General features: G+C 48.6%; 2 protein-coding genes across 3 annotated transcripts in view; one reads left to right on the top strand and one right to left on the bottom strand.

The window, feature by feature from the left end:
• PTBP1 (polypyrimidine tract binding protein 1) overlaps window positions 1-19,796 on the top strand; it is a 33,265-nt gene extending 13,469 nt beyond the window's left edge. The window contains exons 1-14 of one of the 2 annotated variants that reach the window (XM_017743847.1): window positions 5,595-5,617; window positions 5,766-5,844; window positions 6,341-6,513; window positions 7,459-7,605; window positions 8,542-8,712; window positions 9,427-9,537; window positions 9,829-10,003; window positions 11,245-11,319; window positions 12,573-12,718; window positions 15,228-15,261; window positions 15,761-15,853; window positions 16,156-16,372; window positions 16,619-16,696; window positions 17,025-17,412. In XM_017743847.1, the coding sequence (XP_017599336.1) occupies window positions 5,612-5,617; window positions 5,766-5,844; window positions 6,341-6,513; window positions 7,459-7,605; window positions 8,542-8,712; window positions 9,427-9,537; window positions 9,829-10,003; window positions 11,245-11,319; window positions 12,573-12,718; window positions 15,228-15,261; window positions 15,761-15,853; window positions 16,156-16,372; window positions 16,619-16,696; window positions 17,025-17,157 (1,638 nt within the window). In that variant the 5' untranslated portion in view covers window positions 5,595-5,611 and the 3' untranslated portion in view covers window positions 17,158-17,412. Of the gene's footprint in view, window positions 1-5,594; window positions 5,618-5,765; window positions 5,845-6,340; window positions 6,514-7,458; window positions 7,606-8,541; window positions 8,713-9,426; window positions 9,538-9,828; window positions 10,004-11,244; window positions 11,320-12,572; window positions 12,719-15,227; window positions 15,262-15,760; window positions 15,854-16,155; window positions 16,373-16,618; window positions 16,697-17,024 lie in introns of those variants that run through there. The other variant, XM_008641033.2, reaches the window with a different exon arrangement.
• A 2,197-nt stretch (window positions 19,797-21,993) lies between these two features.
• The window catches only part of PLPPR3 (phospholipid phosphatase related 3), a gene marked incomplete at its 5' end in the record, with an annotated part of 3,696 nt that continues 2,881 nt past the window's right edge, over window positions 21,994-22,808 (bottom strand). Inside the window, one exon of the mRNA XM_017743807.1 lies at window positions 21,994-22,807. Coding sequence (XP_017599296.1) covers window positions 22,709-22,807 — 99 coding nt within the window. The remainder of the gene's footprint in view (window position 22,808) is intronic.

Genomic DNA, 22,808 nt, shown 5'->3' on the forward strand with positions numbered 1-22,808 from the left:
GTCCTTCCGTGGGTTCTGTGTTCCTGCAGTGACTCATCCAGGGTTATTTCTCCCTGATAGGATTTCTGTTGAGCTTTGCCAAGGCCCCTCTGCTCCATGGCAATGACTTGAAAACTCAAGGTTGACGAGTAGTTAAGTTTCAGCTTGGGAGCGGTGGATCATAAAGCCTGGGTGTGTGCTGCCCTACAGAGCCAGCATGACTGCATTGCTGCAGCACTTGGAGTTTAGGAATTTTGGGCTATTTAAACTGGCCACACCTTTTATTTGCTCAAAGGGCAGGTTTGTTTCTCGAGGTGTCTCCATAGCAGCAAAGCTGAGAAAGAAAAGTTAGGAGGGGCTGATGGATGAGTGGGTTGAGGATCCGGCTTTGCTGTGAGGCTGGAGTGTGCTCGAGCTCTAACACAGCTCGTTGCCAAAGCACACAGGGTGAGCAGGTGCAGCACTAGAGGGTCTGGTGGCTTTTAGGAACTCCAGGGCCTGTCTGTAGCCTCTAGAAACGGTGCTGGCACTTCCAGCAGTACAGTGGGAGGAAACTGCCATGCTCTGACCATCTCACCCAGCTTCAAAGGGGCCAGGAGGGTGTGTGTGTCCAGTGTGCCATTGGGGGATCCCAGTGGGGAGCTTGCCATTGGCTGCTTTGTAGGGATATCAGCCTCAGTCTTGTCCAGGCAAGAGGGAGGTTGTAACAGTTCTAAAAGCCTCAAGTGGCAGGTGACTGATGTTGGCAGAGCAGAGCATGGGTTGAAAATAAGCATCCCCTGTGCCTGCCAGATAGGCTGATGCCTCTGCCACAGATCCACTGTGTCCATGGAATATGCTGACTGCTGGGTTGGACTTAATTTGATTAATGGTATATGTGTTCTTGTGTTTGAATTGGTACATCAGCCATGAGCAATTTGGTGAATTTAATTGATCCAAACTCCTTTGGTTCTGATCAGATGATAAATTGTGTGTCCAGTGTGTGAGTGACACAGAGATGGGAGCAGTGTCACATTGTGCCAGGCTGTGGAATCTTCAAGTTGCTTTTTGTTGGCCTTAACTTCCCAGCTTCCTGGAGACTGTTGGGGATGCAGGTGTGCGTGTTCTTCAGAAGTGTTTCACAAAAAAAGTTGACTCATGGTTTGTTTGTGACCCAAATTGGAATGTTTTTCACACTACTTTAACTGACTAAAGAGTGCTGGAGGCAGGAGAGGGGAGTAGAGGGGAAACGTAAGTGAACTGTGCTGGACGTGAGTCTTTGGTGGAAGGCAAGGAAAGCTGGCATCCTTCCTAGTAGTTTAAATTTAGTTCCATTCTTGAATCTCGAATCTCTCAGCAAAAAATGTTGGAATGTAACATGAGTGTGATGATGTCATCAGACTGGATTTCTCTTAATAGTTTCTTCACAGAGATTTGAGCTGTGAACTGAAGGATCAGAGCATTCCTGCGTCCCTCTGGGACTGACCTCGGACAGCCCCTGATGAGAGCCGCTTGTTCCTTCTGTGCTCAGAGGCATTTTCTTGCCTCTTTGATCAGAGCAGAGGGTTTTTGTGAGCTCAGTGGTCTGTGTCATTTTTTGGAAAATATTACAGTGGTCTTTTATTGGCTCTACAGTAGTTTTCAAAACGTAGGAAAGTGAAGAACAACAGTGCCCATGTGCTCTGACTTCTTGCAGCACAGGTTTCCTTTGATTTCTTTTCAGAGGGGGGTTTCCAAGTGCTGCTGTTCCTTGCTTTGCTTTCTGTAAGTGCCTGTTAGCTGATGGCCTGCTTGCCTCCAAAATCCACCTTTTCCCTCTAAAGGTACTGCTATCCCTAGTCTGTCAGAGCAGTGTAAGGTGCTCCGCATCCAGAGGCAATCCTGCTGCTATGTAGGGTTTCCTCAGTGAGCCATGGAGACAAAAAGCTTTTTGTAGATCTTGAGCTTGACCAGCCTGTGGCTTCTGGCCTTTTTGGTCATTGTCCCCTTCCTTCCCATGTGCTCTGTCTTTTTGCCATTGCTTTAATTTTGCTTTCTGCCTGAAAGTTGATTAATATAATGTGTTTGACTTGAAATGAATATTTTTATGGTGATTCAGTTTGTGTTTGTTTCTAGCCTTTTGCACAGGCAGGATGCAGTTGACTTACTGTAATCCATTTAAAATAAGTGCTGTATCTTAAGTAGATAAAGGATTATATAGGGCAGCTGGGAATTTCTGTAGCATTTCTAGGTGTGCTGCTAGAAGCTGAGACAATCTCTGGCCTCATTCCAAAGTATTGTAAGCCAGGTAAAATCCTACTGGCAGTGAGGCAGTGTGTAGTGTATATAAATGAGCTGTTGCTTTTTAAGCTGTGAAAGCCTGGACAGACTAAAAACTCTTAGAATTTACTTGTTAAAACTTTAAAACAAGGCAAGGCTTAGAGTTTGGGGCATGGTCAAAAATACAGCTGGGGGAGATATGAAATGTTAAGCTGTACCTGCCTCTCCCTGAGTCTGAAAAGGGAACGAGGGAGTTGTTGGCAGCAGGGCTGCCTGGAGCATGGTGTGTGATTAAATTAGTGCAGCTTGGGCAAGGGGCCTTCTGTAGTCAGGAGCATCAGGCCAGAGGAGGCTGCTGGCATGGAAACCCATCCCAGCGGGGTTTCCCTGGTGCCAGTGTGCTGCTGACTGGGGATTTGGATGGTGGAAACAGCCCTACCCTGCTCTAGGTAGGATCTGGCTGTGTGACTCCAGAAGTGGTGGTTGTTTTCAGTCAACAGGAAGAGGAGATTTGTTAGTTCAAACGAGGAGTTTGATGTGCTGTGAGTGCACTGTGGCTTCTGTTAATCTCGTCATAAAAATACCAGCTGTGAAAGAATGGCTGAGCAGAAATGTCAGTGTAATTAATGCCTCTGTGAGCAGGGATGGGAACTGGGAGTTGGAGAATCATGTCTTGAAGAGCAGCTGGGCCTCCCCAAAAGACTCAGAGAATGTAACAAGGAGAGAAGCAGTGCTGTGGGTGGATGTGGGTGATCACCAAACACCCCCACAGCCCTTGGCTGGGTTTGTTCTGTTTTAAACCCAGATTAAATTATATAAAACTTCAGAATCAGTAACTTTTCTACTGTCTTTACCAGAATAATTCAAAATACCCAATGGGGGCGTTGTTGGTGAGAAACTCTTCTAAACCTGTTCAACCAACCAGTCTTGCTTTGGTTCCTCTGCCTCTGCTGAATTGGGTACTTGGTATGAAACATTTGAATTTATACCATGGTTTTAAAGAAACTCATTAGTGTTTCTAACATGTACAGAAAGAAAAGATAGAAAAGAGTCTGGAAAGAGACTGGTGATCCCTGCAGTGTAAGGGCAGAGAGCTGATGGAGGCTGCTGAGTGCTCATTACTGTGGGCACAGTCATAGAGAACTGGGTTTCAGTTTGCCTTGAGTTTGGTCGTTCCAAAAAAGCAACTATTTCCTGTGGCTATCTGATATCAGCTCCAACCCGCCGATGAAAAGTCATGGTTCATGCAGCCTCCTTGTGCTGGGGACTGGCCTGTGCAGCATGGGGATGGCAGCATGGGGTGACCACTGAGGCTCCTTAGGGCTCTGCTCCCCTCACACTTCAGCAGCCAATCCTGCACAGGGAGATGTGGGGAATAACTTCGGTGTGACTACTGTCCATAAACTTCCTTGTGCAGAGAAAAGACCTTGTAATAACTGCTGTTTTCCAACCATGGCAGTATTCCCTCCTCGTTTGCATGTACTTCCAGCTGGGAAGCTTACAAATTGACTGCTGCTGCTTTTGATGTTGAACAATCATCCCCCCTCTGCCTCCCGGCTCTGGTCTGATCGCAGTGGGCAGTACAGGCTGTCTCCAAGATAAGAGGGGAGTGGATTGGAAATTGCTCTCTTTAAAGAGACATGGATTCATGGAGCCTGGCTGCAGTGACATCCTTGTCATCCCTGCCTGTGAGGAAATTCTCAAATATGCAAGAAAATGTTTATTTTAAACAAGCCATTAGGAAAGCTAAATTCTTTCCATAATGGTATAAATGCTTGTTTTTCCAGTTTATAGTTTCCTAGTGTTGCCTCCATGAGAGCCAAATACGTGGCTTGTTCTCCCAGCATTTCCATGATGGGTTTCAGGAGCTGCCCACTATGTTTGCACAGACACATCAATTTGTACTGGAAGTTAATACTTAAGAAGATGTTTTAAAACACTGAAGTCCCATTAAGGCCTGATGCGAAGGCTTTCATGAAGCCAGAAACACCCGACTGTGTGGATAGGGCTGTGCTTTGATGGGTGGTTCTTGTCAGTAGCTGTCAGGTGTATCCCAGGCTGTGGCACAGAAAGCCATACCTGGAGTGGCAGCAGCAGTGCAGGCACAAGAGTGTTCTGACAGCAAACGAGAGGATTTTTTTTTGTACCCTTGGAATTATGCCTTAATTTGAGTCATCAAAGGATGGGATCACAGTCTAATAGCCTCCCAGCCCAGCTTGCCTCTTGGTGTACTCAGGAATCGAAGTGCTAATTAGAACAGCTGTTAAAAGGCCCATTCTTAATGACTGCGCCATGTGAGGAGGAGGAAGCCGAGGCCAGAGCCTTGGTGGGAGCTGGTCAGTGCTTGCAGGTGACCAGCAGCAGCTCATGAACCGCGGTTTGGAACCTGGCCTAATTCTCATCTTTGGGACATCAAAGTCCTTGAAGCCTCTTTGAAGAACTGGCAGTGAGTAGTCAAACGAGAAATTCGAGATTTGAGGGGGAAAGAAAAAAAGCCAAACGGTGTGTCTGTAGCTGGGTGTTCTGGGGCTCTCAGTGACCTACTTTCTCAGCCTGTCTGCTGGGGGAGTGCACAGAGCTTTTGTTGTTACATGGCTCCCGTTTCTGCAGGTGCCACCAGATACAGGGCGTGTGGAAGATAAGGGTTTCTGGTGCCATGGTGTGGAGCGGGGTACGTTTCCATCGAGGTGGGTGGGAGCTGCTGAGGCAGGGATGAGCTCTGTGCTTTTTTCTATTGATGAAAGCTTTTTTAGTGCAGCACTTTTGTGGAAGAGTAGTGTAAATGATGAGAAAGTGCTCTTGTGTGTTAGATCTGTAGTATTGTCTGCTCACAGTTTACAATGGGACTTGAAGTCTTCCATGTAATTTACTTGAAATTAAGCTGTGCTGATTGTAAGGTGCATTGTGTATGCAAGTATAGATTGTGCTAAGAAGTCATTCATAGGCACGTTTACTTTTGTCTTAGTAGTGGTTTTTGTACATACTACTTGAGCTAGACTAGTCCTGGTCAGTTGAGGTGATTTAGGTGACTTTACAGGGAATGCTGTATCAGAAAATACCTTCTACCAGATCAGGGTGCTCCAAGCCCTGTCCAGCCTGGGCGTGAACACTTCCAGGAACAGGACACAAAATGCACAGCTTTGGTTCATAACTGCCAAGTCATTCCCAAACAGTTTTGGCAGCTTCAGAGTGAAAATCCTGTGGGATGGGAGTAGTCAGAAACCTGTTTTGCCAGGTATGACAGGAGAAGGTGTCTGTTGGTGCACAGCACTGCGTGTAGTGGCTTCACACAACTCAGCAACACTCCAGCCCTGAGATCTCTAATGCTGAGCTGAAAAGAGATACTGAACAGTGCTGCTCCATTACCAAACTGGATCTGACTGATATTTAATTCATGGAGGTGAGCTTCACTGCCCACTGTCAGTATGTTTTCACTTACACTTATGTTCAGCTCCTCTCCAGCTTTCTCTCAATTGTTCTGCTTTAGGAGTGCCTGGACAGAATTGAGTAAAATGCTGTCTGTTTACCTGTCTTCTGTTCTCTTCCAGCGGGCAGCTGAGGAGCTTTTCTCTCCTTGTGTTACTACTAACGGACCCTTTATCATGAGCAGCAACTCTCCTTCTGCAGGTAATATTGCATGGAAACAAGCACAGCAATTTATAAGTGCTGTGAGGAGGTCTGGATTTTCCTTCTTAGTCATAATTTAAAGGTCTCTTCATTTTTAGTACTTACTAGGCCTTCTGTGGGATGGTGCTGAATAATAATAATAAACTTCAACAACACTAGGCCAGGTGGAAAGGAATAAAGCATCAATCTGGGGTTAGTGGCTCAGACCCCCACTAAAAATGTGGATGGGTAGGTGTGTGCTTTACACAAACTAGGAAATGGCCACTGGAGAATTGATTCCATTGCACTGGCATTTGGCTATGTCCCTCCCATCATGTAATTTGGGGGAAAAAAAGAATAAAACCATGTGTCTTCAGACTCAAGTTAACTTAGACTATGGAATTTCTCTGTAATAGTGCAGTGACTGGCTGGGAGCAGAGTCTGTGTGTCAGCAGTGGGAAATGCGTGCTTCTTCTTCCAGACCCTTCTCATCAGCAGTAACTCTTGCCTCTTACAGCTAATGGAAACGACAGCAAGAAGTTCAAAGGTGATAACAGAAGTGCTGGGATCCCATCCCGAGTAATCCACGTCCGCAAGCTCCCCAGTGACGTCACGGAGGCAGAGGTCATTTCTTTGGGCTTACCCTTTGGCAAGGTCACCAATCTTCTGATGTTGAAAGGAAAAAACCAGGTATTGTCTCCATAATTGAAAGCATGGATTGTGTCAAAGACTCGATGAGTTTGTCATCAGGAAACCAGCTCCAAGTTGTTTAAACAACTGCTGTGTGTTACGAGTCAATAACTTCTGCATACTCTTATTTTACTTTTCTGTGATTATCCCATGGGCTGTAGAAAATACCATTTTCAGGCTGCAGAAGGAGCTCAGTCCATAATTACAGGTTGTCACTTATAATTAGCGTTAGGCCTGGTTTGGAAATTGCAGGCCAGGGATTATTTGGACAGCAGTGCCATGAGTTGGCCTTTTTCACTCAGGCTTGCTTGACAGCCGAGTTACCACCGTGTAACGTGGCATATTGAGGACACCTTTCCAGATGTAGTAAATGAGCTGGGTAAGGCTGAAGTACTCTTGAGTAATGCAGGAGGTGTGCACTAATTTGGTAACTAAAATTGTCTTGCAAATTAAGGAGTAAAAAAAAGCAAGCCAACTTTAATCATTGCTTAAAATAATGTCTTTAATCTTAATTATGGAAAGGTGCCTCTGATAAATTGCGTGGTGTGATTATATGCAAGTGCTTACTGCAGTGACTTGCTACAATCCCTTATGTTTCTCTTTTGAGAGAGAGAAGCCCCTAAGGGTGTGGAGCAGTGAGGGGGCTTCTTACCCTGGAGAGAAATGAAGAGTCTGGATTGTTGCTCTATTTTTGTGTTCTTGCAGACACTTATGTCTAAGTACACATAGCGTGGAGATCTTAGGGTGAGACTGAAGCATTGCATTAAGTCAGTCTGGAGAGGGAAGATTCTCATTTGTTTTACCTACAGTTGATTTTTAAACAGTTCTATGTACAAAAACATGTGTAAATGCAGTTGTTGAAAAGCTGTTACGGCTGCGCCAGAGATTCGGGGTGACCTGGTGCTGTCCTGGTGTGATGTGTCCGTGTTGGGTTTCACTTCCCAGGCTTTCATAGAGATGAACACAGAGGAGACAGCCAACACCATGGTGAACTACTACACCACAGTCACTCCGGTGCTCCGGAGTCAGCCCATCTACATCCAGTTCTCCAACCACAAGGAGCTGAAGACAGACAACTCTCCAAACCAAGCAGTCAGTTTGTTCTCTGCATTGTAATCCCAGGGAGGGCGGACACACAGCCAGATCTCTGCTGCTGGCTTGAGATCCAGGGGCTTGAGTAACATCTGGTGCTTTAGGGTGTTTGTTTCTAATGTTTGAAAGATTTCTGTGAAGTGCAGCCCTGATGGGGCAGAACTCGCCTGTGGTAGAGCACGGCCTGGTGCTGGTAGGTGCAGCTTTGGGGTGGCAGTGCCTGAACCCAGCAGGTCTCTCAAGGCTCTGAGCCCTCAAGGGTCTCTGCACCACAGGCTCTGCAGATGGGAAAAAGTTCCTAGTTTCAGCTCAGCCCCTCCTGGCAACCTTTTAGGACAGAAACACTGGAAAGAAGTTCAAGTGTTGTGCCTCTTTGTCAGATGTGGCTGCCAGTACCATCCCCTTTGTCTCCTCTCACTTCTTGAGCTGACTCCAGTCAGGATCAGAGCATCCGGTGCTGTGCAGATGGAATGCTGCTGTTGGAGCTGGAGCACGAGTGTTCTGTATGTGAGGGGGCTCAGCAGAACCCTCAGGCACTTGTCACTCGTGGATCCATGTGGCAAATATGCATCAATCTTTCAGTCTTGTCAGCTTGTGTAGGATTCTGGAAATAGTGTTTCACTCCAGAAGACCCCCATTTTTCCCTTTTTCTAAACAATGGGATAATTTTGCTGCATCGGTTTATGCTGAGCAAGATTTTGCCATAGCATAGGTACTGTATGGTTGATTTAGTTTGTATTTTTGCTTTGCCCTTACTGGCTGGGGTGGTCTTTATTGGCCCTATCTCAAAAGTGCCCCAGCCCTGGGAGCAGCATGTGGCTGTTCCACACACTGCTGAGTCCAGCAGGCTGTTTGCAGAGCAGGAGCTCAAGGAGAGCTGACAGTGTGTTTTTTGGAAGCAGAAGTGTGGGTCTAACAGCTTTTTTGGTCCTGCAGCGTGCCCAAGCAGCTCTGCAAGCCGTGACCCAGGTGCAGGCCGGGACCCTGGCGCTGGCCGCCACGGCTGCGGCCGTCGATGCAGGGATGGCGATGGCTGGCCAGAGCCCTGTCCTGAGGATCATTGTGGAGAATCTCTTCTACCCTGTCACTCTAGATGTTCTGCACCAGGTAAAACATGTCACCACAACTGCTTGAAGATTGTCCTGGAGAAAGGGGCAGCAGCAACTGGTGTATTGCTGTAGTTGCAAATTTTGTGGTTTGCGTTTGTACAATGCAATTTCTGAACAGACTTCTCTGGAGACCAAACACCTACAGGAGATGCTGCTAGTTTTGGTCTCCCACTCTTGCCTGATTTTAATTTCCAGAGATTGGAGTCCTGGTCCACTTTATTGGATTGATTACAGTTCTTCAGGTTATCTTTAGGTTTTAGCAACAGTACCTGCTCCTCATCCTTTTGCCAGGGCCTGGGAAACAAATTGTGTCCAGGAGCTATTTAGGCAGTGGCCAGTTTGGAAAGTTCCCTCTGTCTGCTGTGATTGCTTAACGTTATCTTAATGTTTAAAATGCAAGCTTGACTGCATTTAAGAATTCCTGAAATTCCTGGAAGAGGTTGAGTTCGTGAAGGTGTTTGTGAATATTCCTGTTTAATAAACCAGAATAAACAAACTCTGCTTAGGGTGCAGTTCAGTCACTCTGATGTGTTCTAGGCTGATGCCATGATGCCAGCCAAGCAATGCCTACAGTGTGGTTTAAAACCTTCAGTGCTGCAGTTGAAAAGCTGACGGGCTGAAGGGATGACTTTTGTTTCTGCTTGTAATAAGAGATCAATATGAAATTATCTTACTGGAAATGTGATAACAGGATATGCAAATATCTTTACAGATCTTTTCCAAATTTGGTACAGTCTTGAAAATCATCACATTCACGAAGAACCACCAGTTTCAGGCCCTGTTGCAATATGCTGACCCCATGAGTGCTCAGCATGCCAAACTGGTGAGTGCTGCATACCTGGATTACTCTCCATTGGGTTTGCCTTGTTTAATCCAAGCTCAGGGTGGGCTGACACCACTGTTACCCCAAGAACAGGGCATGAGTGGGAGGGAATTGCTCCCATATGCGACTTGGAGGCTGCCAGAGGGGCTGAATGAAGCACAGCTGTCTCCACATGAGATACCTGTTCTCAGGTGGAGCCATGGGGTGGCTAACACCTTCACTCTGCAGAGAGCAATTGCTGTGAGCTTGGTGTGAATGCATTTGGGTGAGGACTGGTTTGTTTCCTTGCAGTCTCTGGATGGACAGAACATTTACAACGCCTGCTGCACGCTGCGCATCGACTTCTCCAAGCTCACGAGTCTCAATGTAAAGTACAATAACGACAAGAGCAGAGACTACACCCGCCCAGACCTGCCCTCTGGGGACAGCCAGCCCACTCTGGACCAGACCATGGCAGCTGCTTTCGGTGAGAGTTCAGGAGGTGGGAACAGGACAAATCCAGCTGGGGTGGGTGGGTGGGTGGTGGAGCATCCTCCACCCCCTGCTACTTTTCAGACTGCAGTGTGCTCTGAGAAATGCTTGTTAGGCCTCATCCTCAGAAATACTGCCTGGCCTCAGCTCTTTCAGAGGGAAATTTTTCCACAGGTGCCTTAGCTTGCACTGGCTGTTTCATACCCTATGTGCATACCCTTTGTGCATATGCTATAGCAAATCTGGAAGTTAGGTTAAGTTATAGTTACCATTTAGGCTAAATGCTGTTAAGTGTTACTGCTCTGTTAAGATTGTTAAGGTTAAGCTATAAGTTTAGGTGTAAGTTAAGTGTTAAGTTTAGGTGTTGTTAAGCTTTAGGCCACATTCCTTTTCATCTTTGTTTACACTTTCTTTACACACACACCCCTAGGTAGTTTTCAGTTCATTTCTGTTTTGGTTGCCTGGATTTTGTTTAGTTTCTTGTTGCTTGCTTTCCCTTGTTGTGCTTTAGTTGCCTTTTGTAAAGGGAGTGAATCTTGCCAATGAATCGGTTGTGCTTTGTAGTTTAATATTAAATCAACTTTTGTTTGTACCCTCGTTGGTGATTTTTTGGGCAATCTCAAGCACACTTGTTCAGGACAGTGTGTCAGGAGAAGGGAAGGAGGATGTCATCCTGGTGTATTTGGTCAAAATTTTGGAATAGAGTGTAAGGAGGAACATTTGGGGATGATCACTGAGGATCAGATTAGTGCCAAATCCCGTGGCAGTGCCAGCAGTCGCTGCCTCTGGTGCCACCTGGTGTTTGCCCAGGAATTGTTTTGGTAATCTCTGGAAGTTCATTGTTATGTGAGAGGCATTTTTGAATTGCTGGCTGGATTTTAGGGTTTAGCTTTCAACTAAATGCTTCTGTTGAAGGCCAGATCAAGACATTCTGGCTAAGTTTAGGGAGGTTTAGGTTAGATATTAGGAAAAGGTTCTTCACCCAGAGGGTGGCTGAGCACTGAACAGGCTCCCCAGGGCAGTGGTCACAACACCAAGCCTGACAGAGTTGTAGAAGCGTTTGGACAGCGCTCCAAGGCACGTGGTGGGATTGTTTGGTCTGTCATGTGTAGGGCCAGGAGTTGGACTAGATGATCCTTGTGGGTCTCTTTCAACTCCGAATGTTCTGTAGTTCTGGGAAGTTTAGAGTTTTCCTGCTGTTAAGGCATCTCTGTATAATGTGTATGTCTTTCCCAGGTGCCCCAGGAATAATCTCTCCTCCATATGCAGGAGCTGGCTTTCCTCCTACTTTTGCCATTCCTCAGGCTACAGGTACTGTATTTCGTAAGTTGTCATTTTATGTAGGTTTTCTGTTGCTGAAGCATCTTCATGTTTTAAAGCAAAATAGTGATGTTTTTGTTGAGGTTAGCCATGTAAATTCTAAATGCTGGCACTTGGACATGGAAGGGCCTGGTTGTGCAGCTGCAGCACCTCTGGGCAATGTCCTGGTGATGGGAGGAAAACACGTGAAGCAGGATGGGAGAAACAGTAAAGGCAGGCTTTGAAATAATTGGGGAGATGGTGAGGAGATAGAAGTTCTTGTGCTTTGAATTTCCTCATGTGATTACAAAGGTTGGGAACTTTATTTGACAGCTGTAAATGTAGTCAGAAGCAAGGAATCTGTCCATTTTTTTCCTCAATATTTTGAGAAAGCTGGTATTTAATCATGAGACTGATTACATGTGCTAGGACAGTTGCACTTCGAAGTTCACAGCTCATGCTGTAGGTAACAGATCATTGCTGCTTCCAGAAGTAGCCAAGAGTCTGAAAACTTGAGGTGCTGAACACGCTCACTGGAGTGCCAGCCTAAACAAGCCTTGCTGGGGTTCTCAGCGTTCCAAGCCATGTTGACTTTCTGGGAACACAATGGAATTTCCTTGCTTATGACAAACAAGCACAGAGTGGGCTGTTGAGGGGTTGTTGTTTTGGTAACATCCAGCCCTGCTGAGGAAATAGGCAGGGCTGCTTTGGGAGGAGTAATCCATGGAATTGACCACTAGCAGTTGTTCCTTGAGCTCTAAAGCTCCTCTTGGCCTTGGAGGGCCGGTACAGGAGGTGCCAGCTGGTACTGGGAGCTGCCTAGGAATGCCTGTAAATCCAGCTGCAGTGGTTCCCACTCAGGAGAGCTGGGTGATGGTGGCACAGGGTACCTGGTGGTTGCATGCGTGGTGACAGCACATTGTGCATGCCCTGGTTGGACGGACCCTCCCCATGCCCCATGTGTGACACCTGCCCTGCACAGCAGAGCTGAGGCTTTGTGCTCGTCCGCTGCTTGTGAAACACGCACGAGATTGCTGAGGCACCTGCTCAGCACCAGGCACTGCAAGAGCAAATCCTGTTAGAAACCAGAACATTTCCTGCAGCACCAGAAGCAGAGGCTCCTGTTGCCCTTAGGATGACATGGGCATTGTTGGGAATGATGACTTGCATGGTTCAGAGGGCGTGCTGTTCTCCCTTCTGGTGCAGCAAATACACTAGAGTACATGCTGTTAATTCTTTACTGGTTAATATTCTTTAATTTCCAGGCCTGACAGTTCCAAGTGTTCCTGGAGCACTAGCTCCTTTGGCTATTCCAGCAGCAGCTGCGGCGGCTGCAGCAGGGCGGATTGCCATTCCCGGCCTGTCTGGGACAGGGCACTCCGTGCTGCTGGTTAGCAATCTGATCCCAGAGGTTAGTGCAGTCCTAACTTTACTCTTTTTTTTTCTCCTTCCTGTTATCTCTGCTTTCACTTTCTGAACACAGATTGGGCTGAAATTCATTGAAAGTGAAATCCCGCTGTATCCAAAGGAAGCGGCACCGCTAGAGCAGCCACTGCCATGCTCTGACAGCCCCAGGTGCAGGGCAGAGCAGTACTCTAGTTGCTGAAGGGAAATGGGAAAGTCCATCTCAGATTGAAATTGCTCTTCCTTGGTTCTAAGCCAAGGATGCTGCCTGCCTGCTCTTGTCCCCCAGAGACTACAATGCCTGTCCCTTCCTCCCTCTTCTGTGTGGAGTCTCCCCACCATTCCCATGGATTAGTGTCATTTGGGTCACAGAATAGCCATGTCCATTCCTTTTCCTTGGCATGCTGTAGTTTTTAATACATTAATTCAGAACTACAGAGAGGCTTCATGCTGACCTTTGCTCTTTCTGTGTAGTGTCTGGATCCCTGCTAGCTTGACCTTGTACCTGTGCAGTATTTCCTCTGCCATGTGCTTGCACATTTCCCCCTTCCAGGATTCCTGGAAGTTTTTCCTTAGCTAAACCCTTTAACAGCTCACAGTTTACATTTTCAATTCTACTTAACTGAGTGAGTTGAAATATTGGGGTTTCTCTAAAAATAAAGCAAGTAATATTTGAACAAAAACCTTGTTTAATGAAAGACAGCACCATAAGGGAATTGGGTACGGGGGGCTTGGATTTTCCTTCAGTCAGCCCCTGGATCTGGTTGGATTGAAAGTGTAGAACCTCAGGTGTTCAGCAGAGTGATGGGGCTCTGCTGAGGAGCTGTAACTGGTGGGACTGTGCACACACGTTAATAGCACTTTGCAAAGCTGTAAACCTTACCAGTGATGGCAGAGTCACCACAAAACCTCTTTGGATCAAAGGGGAAGCCTGGATGTGATGAATGATCAAAACATTTAACTCTTAATGAGGTGAACCAATTGGATCATGTTTCAGACTGCTCTTACCTGTCATTGCTGTTCTCTCCAGGGCATGAAATAATAGCAGGGGCTGTGGAACAGCTTTGGGATTTGCTGCTCATGCTGCCTGGAAACTGCTCTGCCATTCTAGGGACTCTCATCTGTGGCTTGTTCCACCATAAGTCCTGATAATTGCTGGCATCATTATTCCTGTTCAGTGTGACACTGCTCTGGGGATGCTCTTGGGTGCCTGGATGGCAGTGGCAGGACAAGGGGCTGTGCTGCACCTCTCAGATTTCTCACAGCTCTGTTTAGGCAGGAGCAAGCAGTTATTTCATGCCCTGTGGTTTTTTTGAGGAGCTCTTCACTCTCCATCCAGCTTGTCTTTGGGCTAGAGAGACTTTGGGACTTGGACTGAAGCTGTGAACTAACAGACATGAAACTTTTTCCACTGCCTGTATAATCAGTGTTGTAGAAACTTACCTGTGCCACAACCAGTTAGTAAAGAGACAGCATTGCCTGGAGTGACTCCTCTGCCATGGGGTTTTCCTGAGTGGGAATCATGGGAGCTGAAATGGCTCCATTTTTTCTTCCACAAGAGTGGGAGCAGTTCACACATCTCAGCTTGTGGTGACCCAGTACTTCCGGTTTCTGTACGGTGAGGTCAGGCCACGGAGCGGGAAGGGAACAGTCCTCTGCAAACAAGGTACCAGCTCCTTTATCTGAGTGCTTCCAGCAGACCTTGGAGTGGGATTTGTGGCAGTATAGCTGCTCATCTGCATGATCTGTTTGTTTAAAGCAGTGGCTGGTACCCAAGGTGGACATTCCTTGTTTCTTTCCAGCCAAGTATTGTGGTATGGATTGCTTCCTGCAGTCCCTGACCCCAAAGCAGCAAATGAAGCTGTTTGTGACTTGGTCCATGAAGTCATTAACTGTAAACAGGGGAAATACTTTTAGTCAAATTTTAGAGAATGCCATTGCAATTGAATTGGATATTGCAGCCTGTGGAAGTCACTCTGGGGGGATACTGTCTCTTACTCCTTTGTATATCTGAAGTAAAAATGCCTTTTCTTTATCATTGTGTTCCACTAGGTAAAACCTATTAACTGTTTCTGTAAGCAAGTTATTGTATGTAGAATTCTATAAATCTGACTGATGGAACACTACATATTCCTTATGTATTTACTGACCTGTGTTTTTTGCTACTTTTTTCTTTTCTCCCCATCCCTGAATTTTTTTTCTTCCCCCGATCCGGAATTTCTTTGCCAACTGACTGCACGGTACTTCTGCTTCCTGTTGTTGCTTGAAACAAAAAAATAAAAACATTCCCCTTCCAAAAAAAAAAAAAAATATAAAACAAACCCTGCTCTTCGGAAACCAACCTGCCCTTCAATATTAACCATCTTGAAAACTTCATCATCCATCAACCAATTTCGCCATTTCCTGCGGGGACTCTGCCCTTCCTCGTTGTGGACGATTTGTGCAACCTCGCTCTCCCCTTCGATTCCTTACCTCTTCCCTGTCCCTCCGCTGCCTTGCTCTGCTGTTCTCTAAAGAGAGTTACACCCCAATGCCTCTTTATTCTTTTCGGTATGTTATTATTCACACTTTTTATTACCTTGTTTTTCATTTATTTGAGATTACTTTTTGATACTTCAGAAATGTACAGTTTGCAGTTTGCTTTTTTTTATTTTTTGAATGCATAATTTCGGTTTTACATTGTTTACTTAGTTTGCTGTTTAATTTAGTTTGCCTTTGGTTTTGGTTCAGTTCTGCATGGGTTATTGCTTTGCATGTCTTTGATAAGAGTTTTAAATGGTGAGAGCATGCGAAATTGTCCAGTCTTCTGGCAGTAAGATTTTGGCTTTTTGCTGAAACCCAATGTCTTTTCTTTAATGTATTGTTCCATTATTATTCTGCTATATAAGAATTCCCTTAATTAGAGCAGAATACGTAGCCATGGTTGGAATGAGATCAGTTCTGGTTGGGAATGGATGTTTTTGCTGTTGGATTGATTAGCTGATGTTAAGTTGAATGAGACTTTTTGTTTCCCTACCTAAGACTGTTCTTGTTTCCTCCCTCTTTGAAGGAGTCTATGGTGATGTGCAGAGGGTGAAGATTTTATTTAATAAGAAAGATAATGCCCTGGTTCAGATGGCTGATGGGAATCAGGCCCAGCTTGGTAAGCTTGGCAGGGTCAGACTCTGAGCAGTTAGGGACAAAAGGGGTACTTAAAGCTTTGATATTGGCACTTCCTTCTCTTCCAACAGAAGACCCAAATGTATCCATGCCTCGGGGGGTGTGTCTGTGGGGCTGCTCTGGGACAGGGGTGGCTCGTGGGTGCGAGGGGGAAGTAGGCAATGCAGTGAGGCAGAGGGACCCTGCAGGGTGCGGTGTCTGCGAGGGCAGAGAAATTCTGGCCTTGGATTCATGTCTGAACAAAACTGAAGTACCCTGCAGTCAGGTCTGTCCTCCCCCTTACAGCCATGAGCCACTTGAATGGGCAGAAGCTCCACGGGAAGCCAATCCGTATCACGCTGTCCAAGCACCAGACAGTGCAGCTGCCCCGTGAGAACCAGGAGGACCACGGCCTGACCAAGGACTATGGGACTTCTCCTCTACATCGTTTCAAGAAACCAGGCTCCAAAAATTTCCAAAACATCTTTCCCCCTTCTGCCACTCTTCATCTGTCCAATATTCCGTAAGTATCTGCAGGGAGAGTTCCTGTTTGGCTGAGTATTGAGGTGTTTGCAGCCTCGGTTGTGAGGGTGGGCACAGGCAGCTCTGTGCTGCTGCCAGGAGAGCTCACCCAGCTCCCTGTTCCATTGCCTTGCCACACCAAGAGGCTGCTGGTAGGGAATTTAGAGAAGTCTCTGATGAGAATTAGTTTTTTGAGATAAATTTGTTCTGTCAATGTCCATTTGACTGGGAAAACTGTTTGTTTCAGACCTTCAGTAACTGAAGAAGACCTTAAAATGTTATTTTCAAGCAATGGTGGGATGGTCAAAGGATTCAAATTCTTCCAGTAAGTGTTTTGTGTTATGTCCTCTCCTTACTCTGGGGTTTTCATATGGGAAGGGTGGAAGTACTTGGTTCCAGTAAAAGGCTCAAAGGTGAGCAGAATCCTTACTAACAGTGTTTGACTCTGGAATAAAGAATTCCTGAGTACCCTTGGGTTGAGCACTGAGTGAGCAGTAGGGACTGTGTGTGCTTGCCACAGAGACACCCCTCTAAAGAGTGAGTGTGGTGCGGGTACCCAGGGGGTTAATTCTCTGCTGGATGGGAGAACTTGGATCAAGCTGGGGAAACTCCTGCAATGGAACTGAACGTGCCTGAAACTTGTGTCTTGTCAGGAAGGACCGTAAAATGGCTCTGATCCAGATGGGCTCTGTGGAAGAAGCCATTCAGTCCCTCATTGACCTCCACAATCATGACCTGGGGGAGAACCATCACCTGCGCGTGTCCTTCTCCAAGTCCACCATTTAGAGCTTGGGAAGGCCTGAGTAAAAATGGACTTGACTTAAAACCTCTGGGGTTCAGCCTTGACCTTAAAAGGCTGAACACCAGGGTTTCAACTTCCATCATTCCAGAAAAAAAAAAAAAAGCCACTTTAAAAATGCAGCTGAAGTGACCTTAAAAGACCAGAGATTTTATTTTTTTAAAGAGAAATCAGTTTACCGGTTTTTAAAAAAAAAAAAGAAAATTAATTTTAATTCCTCTTGCTAACCTTGCGGTGATGGGTAACAATCTTGACTGTTCCAATAAAAATCACAAGTTCAAGTTTACACTATGGAACCTGCTCTGGGAAATTCCCCTCCCCTCCTGCTCCTCTTCCCCCAAAAAGCAGATCCCAACAAGTTTATCAGGTTTCACATTGATGCCTTTTTTTAATTTCCTTACCCATCCATGCCTTGAAAGACCTAAAACCACTGTGTGAATTCACTGTAGCGCCTTGGAGTCAGGATTGTGGTGACCAGGAGCTCCCAACCCGCCCAGCACAACACTCGGTTGCATTGATCCCACCTTACCTGTGCACCTGCTGTCCTGTGCCTTAAACCTTCTACTTCTTTGGGGAAAACATCTGAGCTGCAGGGAGGGGATGGGCAGAGCTGAGGGGGGGGAGTGGTTCTGGCTGACGATCAGCTGGGGGAACTGGCAAAGTGGATAAAGGAAATTTTGGGCTGTGACTCGGGGCAGTCATTCCCCGCTGCCCTGCACGTGTCTCCATCTCGACGTCTGCCCTGTGCCACTTCCCAGTCTGCTCGTGGGTCATTGCCACCTGCAAACTCAGGTGGGAGTTACCTGAGAGCCTTTGTGGCTGAGCAAAAGTGTGGGTGGGGGAGCATTCCCAAGGCCAAATCACATTCCAGTGTCAGGAGCGAGCCCGCAGGCTCTGCCCTCACAGAGCATCGGTGAGGGACAAAAGAGCCGCTGTGGGACACTTGTGAAGATGAATCAGAGTTTGTCGAAATTGTCTGTGTATATACCTAAATGCTTGGCTAGGATTTGGAGAATCCTTGGATACCCCACAATTAGAAAGGTGCCTGCAAGAGGTACCTTTGTGCCCCTAATTGGAGATTAACGAGGCTGCTGTAGCTCCGCCATCGTTCTTAGAGCATGTCTTCAGCATTTGAGCTTTTGTTTGAATCCTTGTATTATACTTTGATGCCGTTGCTGTCCTCTGTGCCTAGCAATATTTCCAGTTGACCAAATATTCTAATCTCTTTATATGCAAAAGAAATAGTTTAAGTACCTTTTATAGAATGATAAGATGGTATAAACGTAATCTAAATTTACTCCTTTGTGGTATTACCCGTGTATACTGTACTTTATTTTCTTTGTTTTGTAATTGAAGCTGTAGGGCAGGAGTAGTTTCCAGGCTGAGGTCGTGGCTGAGGATGAGCAGAGACAAGGGTGTGAGAGAATGAGCACGAACAGCTCGGGAATGGAAGGAATAGGACCCAGGCTAAAGATTTTTTTATCTTTTGAACCTATAAGCCCAGATGTTGTTCTAGGAAGGGAATTTATTAAAAGTAGAATGCAGCAGATCGGTTTTTCCCAATGATACAACCTTTGTTTTTGTTGTTTTGTTTTTTTCTGGCTTACAAAAAATTTCTGGCTCACACCTCTTTCCCGGGCCATTCTGCCTTCTATTCCGTGTGATCCGATGTTGCCTTACATTTCCCTCTAACCTGCAACCTGTTCGGATGCAAAATAACAAGAATCTTGTACTTTTTTTCAGGGTTTTTCTGCAAATTGTGGACCAAAGTTTGTTTTTTAATTGTCTTAGTGTTGCAAGTTCTGATTTCCTTGCTTGGTATGGGAGCTCTTGACTTGCCTAGCACTGAGTGTTTGGAGAAGTCTTAACTTTCCGTAGTTCCTCCCTGGACTCTCAAGGATATGAATTATGCTGGAGAAGCGTGTGAGGTCCGAGTGAGGGTCCGGCTGGGGCTGTGGCGTGCTGGGTACCCCTGAGGGGAGGGCAAGACCCCCGGTGACAGCATCACCCCAGCTGCTTTTGGGTACCTCTAAATCTGGGTGAGCTGTGCTGGAGCCAGGGCTCTGCCCCTGCAAAGCTCCCCCGGGCCCTGCCAGCGTCCTGCAGGAGGGCACAGCCGGGGGTCTCGATGGCTCTGGGCTTGTCCCCTCCCCAGTGAAACACCCGCTCCTCCCACAGGGGACCCAGCCCGCCCAGCACAGCAGCACTGGGGTAACTGGTCAGTGCTCCCCATCACCCTCCCCAGCTCTGGGGAGGCTCCCGGGGCCGGGCCCCGGCCAGGACACTCTGGGTGTCCTGTGCAAATCACAGATGGATTGGGGTAACCAGGCCCCCGGCACGGCGGGGGCGCCCTTCGGATCCTGTGTTTGCATGTAAAGAATGTGAGTAACTAAGGGTGTACATATTTATAATTTTTTTATACCTGTTGTAAGACATGAGGGGCAGCAAAACCCAGTTTTTTATGGTGACCAGATGTATTGTATATTTTGATAACAGCAATTCCAGGTTCAGTATTGTGGAAGGTGGGTGGGGAGGGGAAGCGTACACACCATCAGAATTCCATTGCCTCTTTCAAAGAATGTTTGTAATGCAAAAAGAAATGAAATTAAAACTATTTTATAACAACCTTTGTACCTTTCTGTAGCTCCATTATTTCCTGTTGAGATTGTAGAAGCAGTTGGTGCCCAGTCTGTACTTGTGCTTTCAATAAATTCTTCTGTATCCTTCACTCCTGATCTTCCTCCTCTTTATTGTGCCTGTTTTGCTTCTGATTTTTCCTTCTCATGTAATTCCAGCTGCCTCATTTTATATAACTTTGACTTTTCGCACCCTCTGGGCTGGCAGTGCGTGTCCCTGTCTCAGTGGAGCCATGGGATGGGGTCCGGCCCCTCGGTGCCAGGCTGGAGCCCCAAGGCCTGAGGCTGTCGGGCCCTCGCTGATGCTCTGCCTGTGTCACACTCCAGCACTTTGTTACTTCATGTTCCTAAACTTTCCATATGTTCTGGCTAATACCCATGAAAAATAACCCACTTTGAATCAAACCCTCCTCTCTGTAGTCCTGTGCTGTAGCTGTGGGGCTGGATGTGGCATTCTGCATCCCGTGGGAGGAGGTGCAATTCCCATCTCTCCATGAGCTCCCTGAGGAGCACAGTGCTTCCTTAGGGATCTGGTTCTTACCTGTATGCTCAGCTCTGCTCAAACTCCTGTCCAAAAGTTACCGGGGCCTGAGGGGCGACACAATCCCCACCTGGAGCTGCTGTTGTGGCTCTGCTGGCCCCATCCCTGTGGGCTGTGCTGGCATTAGGCTCCAGCGTATTCCGCAGGCGTTTGCACAGCCCTGTGCCTCCAGGGTTACCGAGGGGGTCCTGCCGGAGCCGGGGGCTGCTGAAAGGAACCACTGTTGTTCTGTGAAAGGCTAATGCGATTTGTAACAGCTGCCTCTCCGCCTGTGCCTGTGAGAGCTCGGCCGAGGGGGATGCGTTGCTGCCCCGCAGGAGTGAGCAGGATCACCGCTCCGGGGTTGGTTCCCTGAGTTCTCTGGGGCCCAGCCCAGGCTTTGCATCCATCGCGGGCATCCCCCTGCCCTTCCCTGGCCCCGCGGACGCTGATCGGCTGCTGGCACGGGCGAAAGATCGACCGGGGTGGCAGCGATGGACGGGGTACCCATGGGAACAGTGGCGGCTCCGGGGGGGCCGCGTCCTGCCCCGGCTCCCCTTCCACCCCTTCCCACAGCAGAACCCCCCAGCCTGGCCCCGGGACGGGCCGTGCCCCAGATACAGCAGAGCCCGTGTCGGGGGCTGCCCCTGCGTCCTCCCGCACCCCGGGCCGGCTCTGCCCGGGCGTCGTGTCCGGCAGAGGAGGGGACTTCCCTGAAGCTGCCTTTAACGGGAAAGCGCTGACGCGGGGAAAGCGGGGGCTGTGGCAGCGGGAGCGCGCCGTGTCCGCACCAAAGGGCTCTTCCAGCTCCTGCCCGGAGCCGGGGGACGATGCTCCCTGCGGAGAGAACACCCTAAACCCCGGCCTTCCGCACGCCCTCAGCACCGCTGAGTGCCAAAAGGGAATAGCTGCCAGCGGGAACCCCAAAGCAGGAACCCCAAATCGGGAACCCACTCTTGGCTGGGGGCAAAGCGAGCACCGGGGCGGGGCCGGGAGCGGGGCTGAGCCTTTTGTGTGTCACAAAGCCGGGCCCTGCCCCTGGGGCTCACCCGGGGAACACGGGGATGTGCCGGGGTGTCCCCAACGGAAAAGATCGGGACACCGGACATGTGCGGTGCCGAAGCAGAGTCCAGGCCGGAGCTGATAATGGGGGCTGGCAGCCCCTCTTGCTGCGAGCACCGGGGCGGGGCCGGGAGCGGGGCTGAGCCTTTTGTGTGTCACAAAGCCGGGCCCTGCCCCTGGGGCTCACCCGGGGAACACGGGGATGTGCCGGGGTGTCCCCAACGGAAAAGATCGGGACACCGGACATGTGCGGTGCCGAAGCAGAGTCCAGGCCGGAGCTGATAATGGGGGCTGGCAGCCCCTCTTGCTGCAACCCTGTGCGGGGCCGGGGCGAGGATGAGGATGAGGATGAGGATGAGGATGAGGATGCTCCCGCTCCCTCCCGACCCCGCGGATCCCCAAGCGATGCAGCAGCGGCTGGGGGGGGGGGGGCCCGAAAGGGGCGGGGGGGGGAAAAAAAAACACGAGCTGTTGCCACAATCCTCCCGCTAATCCCGGGTGGCTTTTCCAGCATCGAGTCAGGGTTATGTGGATAATCCATATGTTTGCAAGGCGAAGGCTTTGGTATATCCACTGTTAATCCAATTGGCAGTGGCAGTAGCTGTTGCCCGACATATTCGCAGTCTGGAGATCCCCTCCCTGCTCCCCCCAAACCTCTGCTGCAGCCCAGGGCTGCGCCTCCTGGGGTGGAGCTCGGTCCCCACTGCACCCCTACCCCAACACCCCCCTCTCCTCCAGTCCCTGCAGTATTTACAGCCTCTGCCTGCCCAGAGCCACAGCCCTGGGCAGACCCCCCCTCCCAGTCTGTCCACCCTCAGGCTCGCTCACACAGACCAGTGGTGCAGGATGGTGGGGTGTCACAGGACCCCTATCACCCATGAATCCCCCCATGAGCTAGGGCCTGCTGCCCCACAGCAGCCTCTTCCCCCTGTTAAACCCCTTGATCTAGTGCCCCCCAAAGCCCTTCGGCACCATTTGTCCCTCCCCGCTCCCCCCTACAGACATCCACTTCCAGAGCCGGAATAAAAGAACCCCTCGGAAATGTCAGCACCAGTGTTAGAGAGAAAAAGAAAGTCAAAAGTGCTTGGAGCTGCCCAGCCCCACAGCCTGTGGGGGCAAAGCCCCTCCAGCTGCTCAGGTGGGAGCAGGGTCCCATGCCAGGGGTCCCACAGACGTCTCAACCGGCTCAGGACCAGCGTGGCTGTGCTGCTCGAGAGTAAATCCAGCCCTGTCCTGCCATCCCCTGCAGAGGGGCCCCAGAATCACAGAGCACCCCCAGATCAGGGCAGGGGCATGGGGCCCCCAGCAAGGCACCGGGGCTCAGTCCTTAAACCTGCGGCCTGCCTGCATCTTCTTGTAGTACAGGTCCACCTCGCCGTCCGCCGTCCCGTCCCGCTCGGCCGGCTTCCTCCGCCGCGGG

Source organism: Corvus brachyrhynchos, unplaced genomic scaffold, assembly GCF_000691975.1.
Source record: "Corvus brachyrhynchos isolate BGI_N302 unplaced genomic scaffold, ASM69197v1 scaffold219, whole genome shotgun sequence".
Lineage (NCBI taxonomy): Eukaryota > Metazoa > Chordata > Aves > Passeriformes > Corvidae > Corvus > Corvus brachyrhynchos.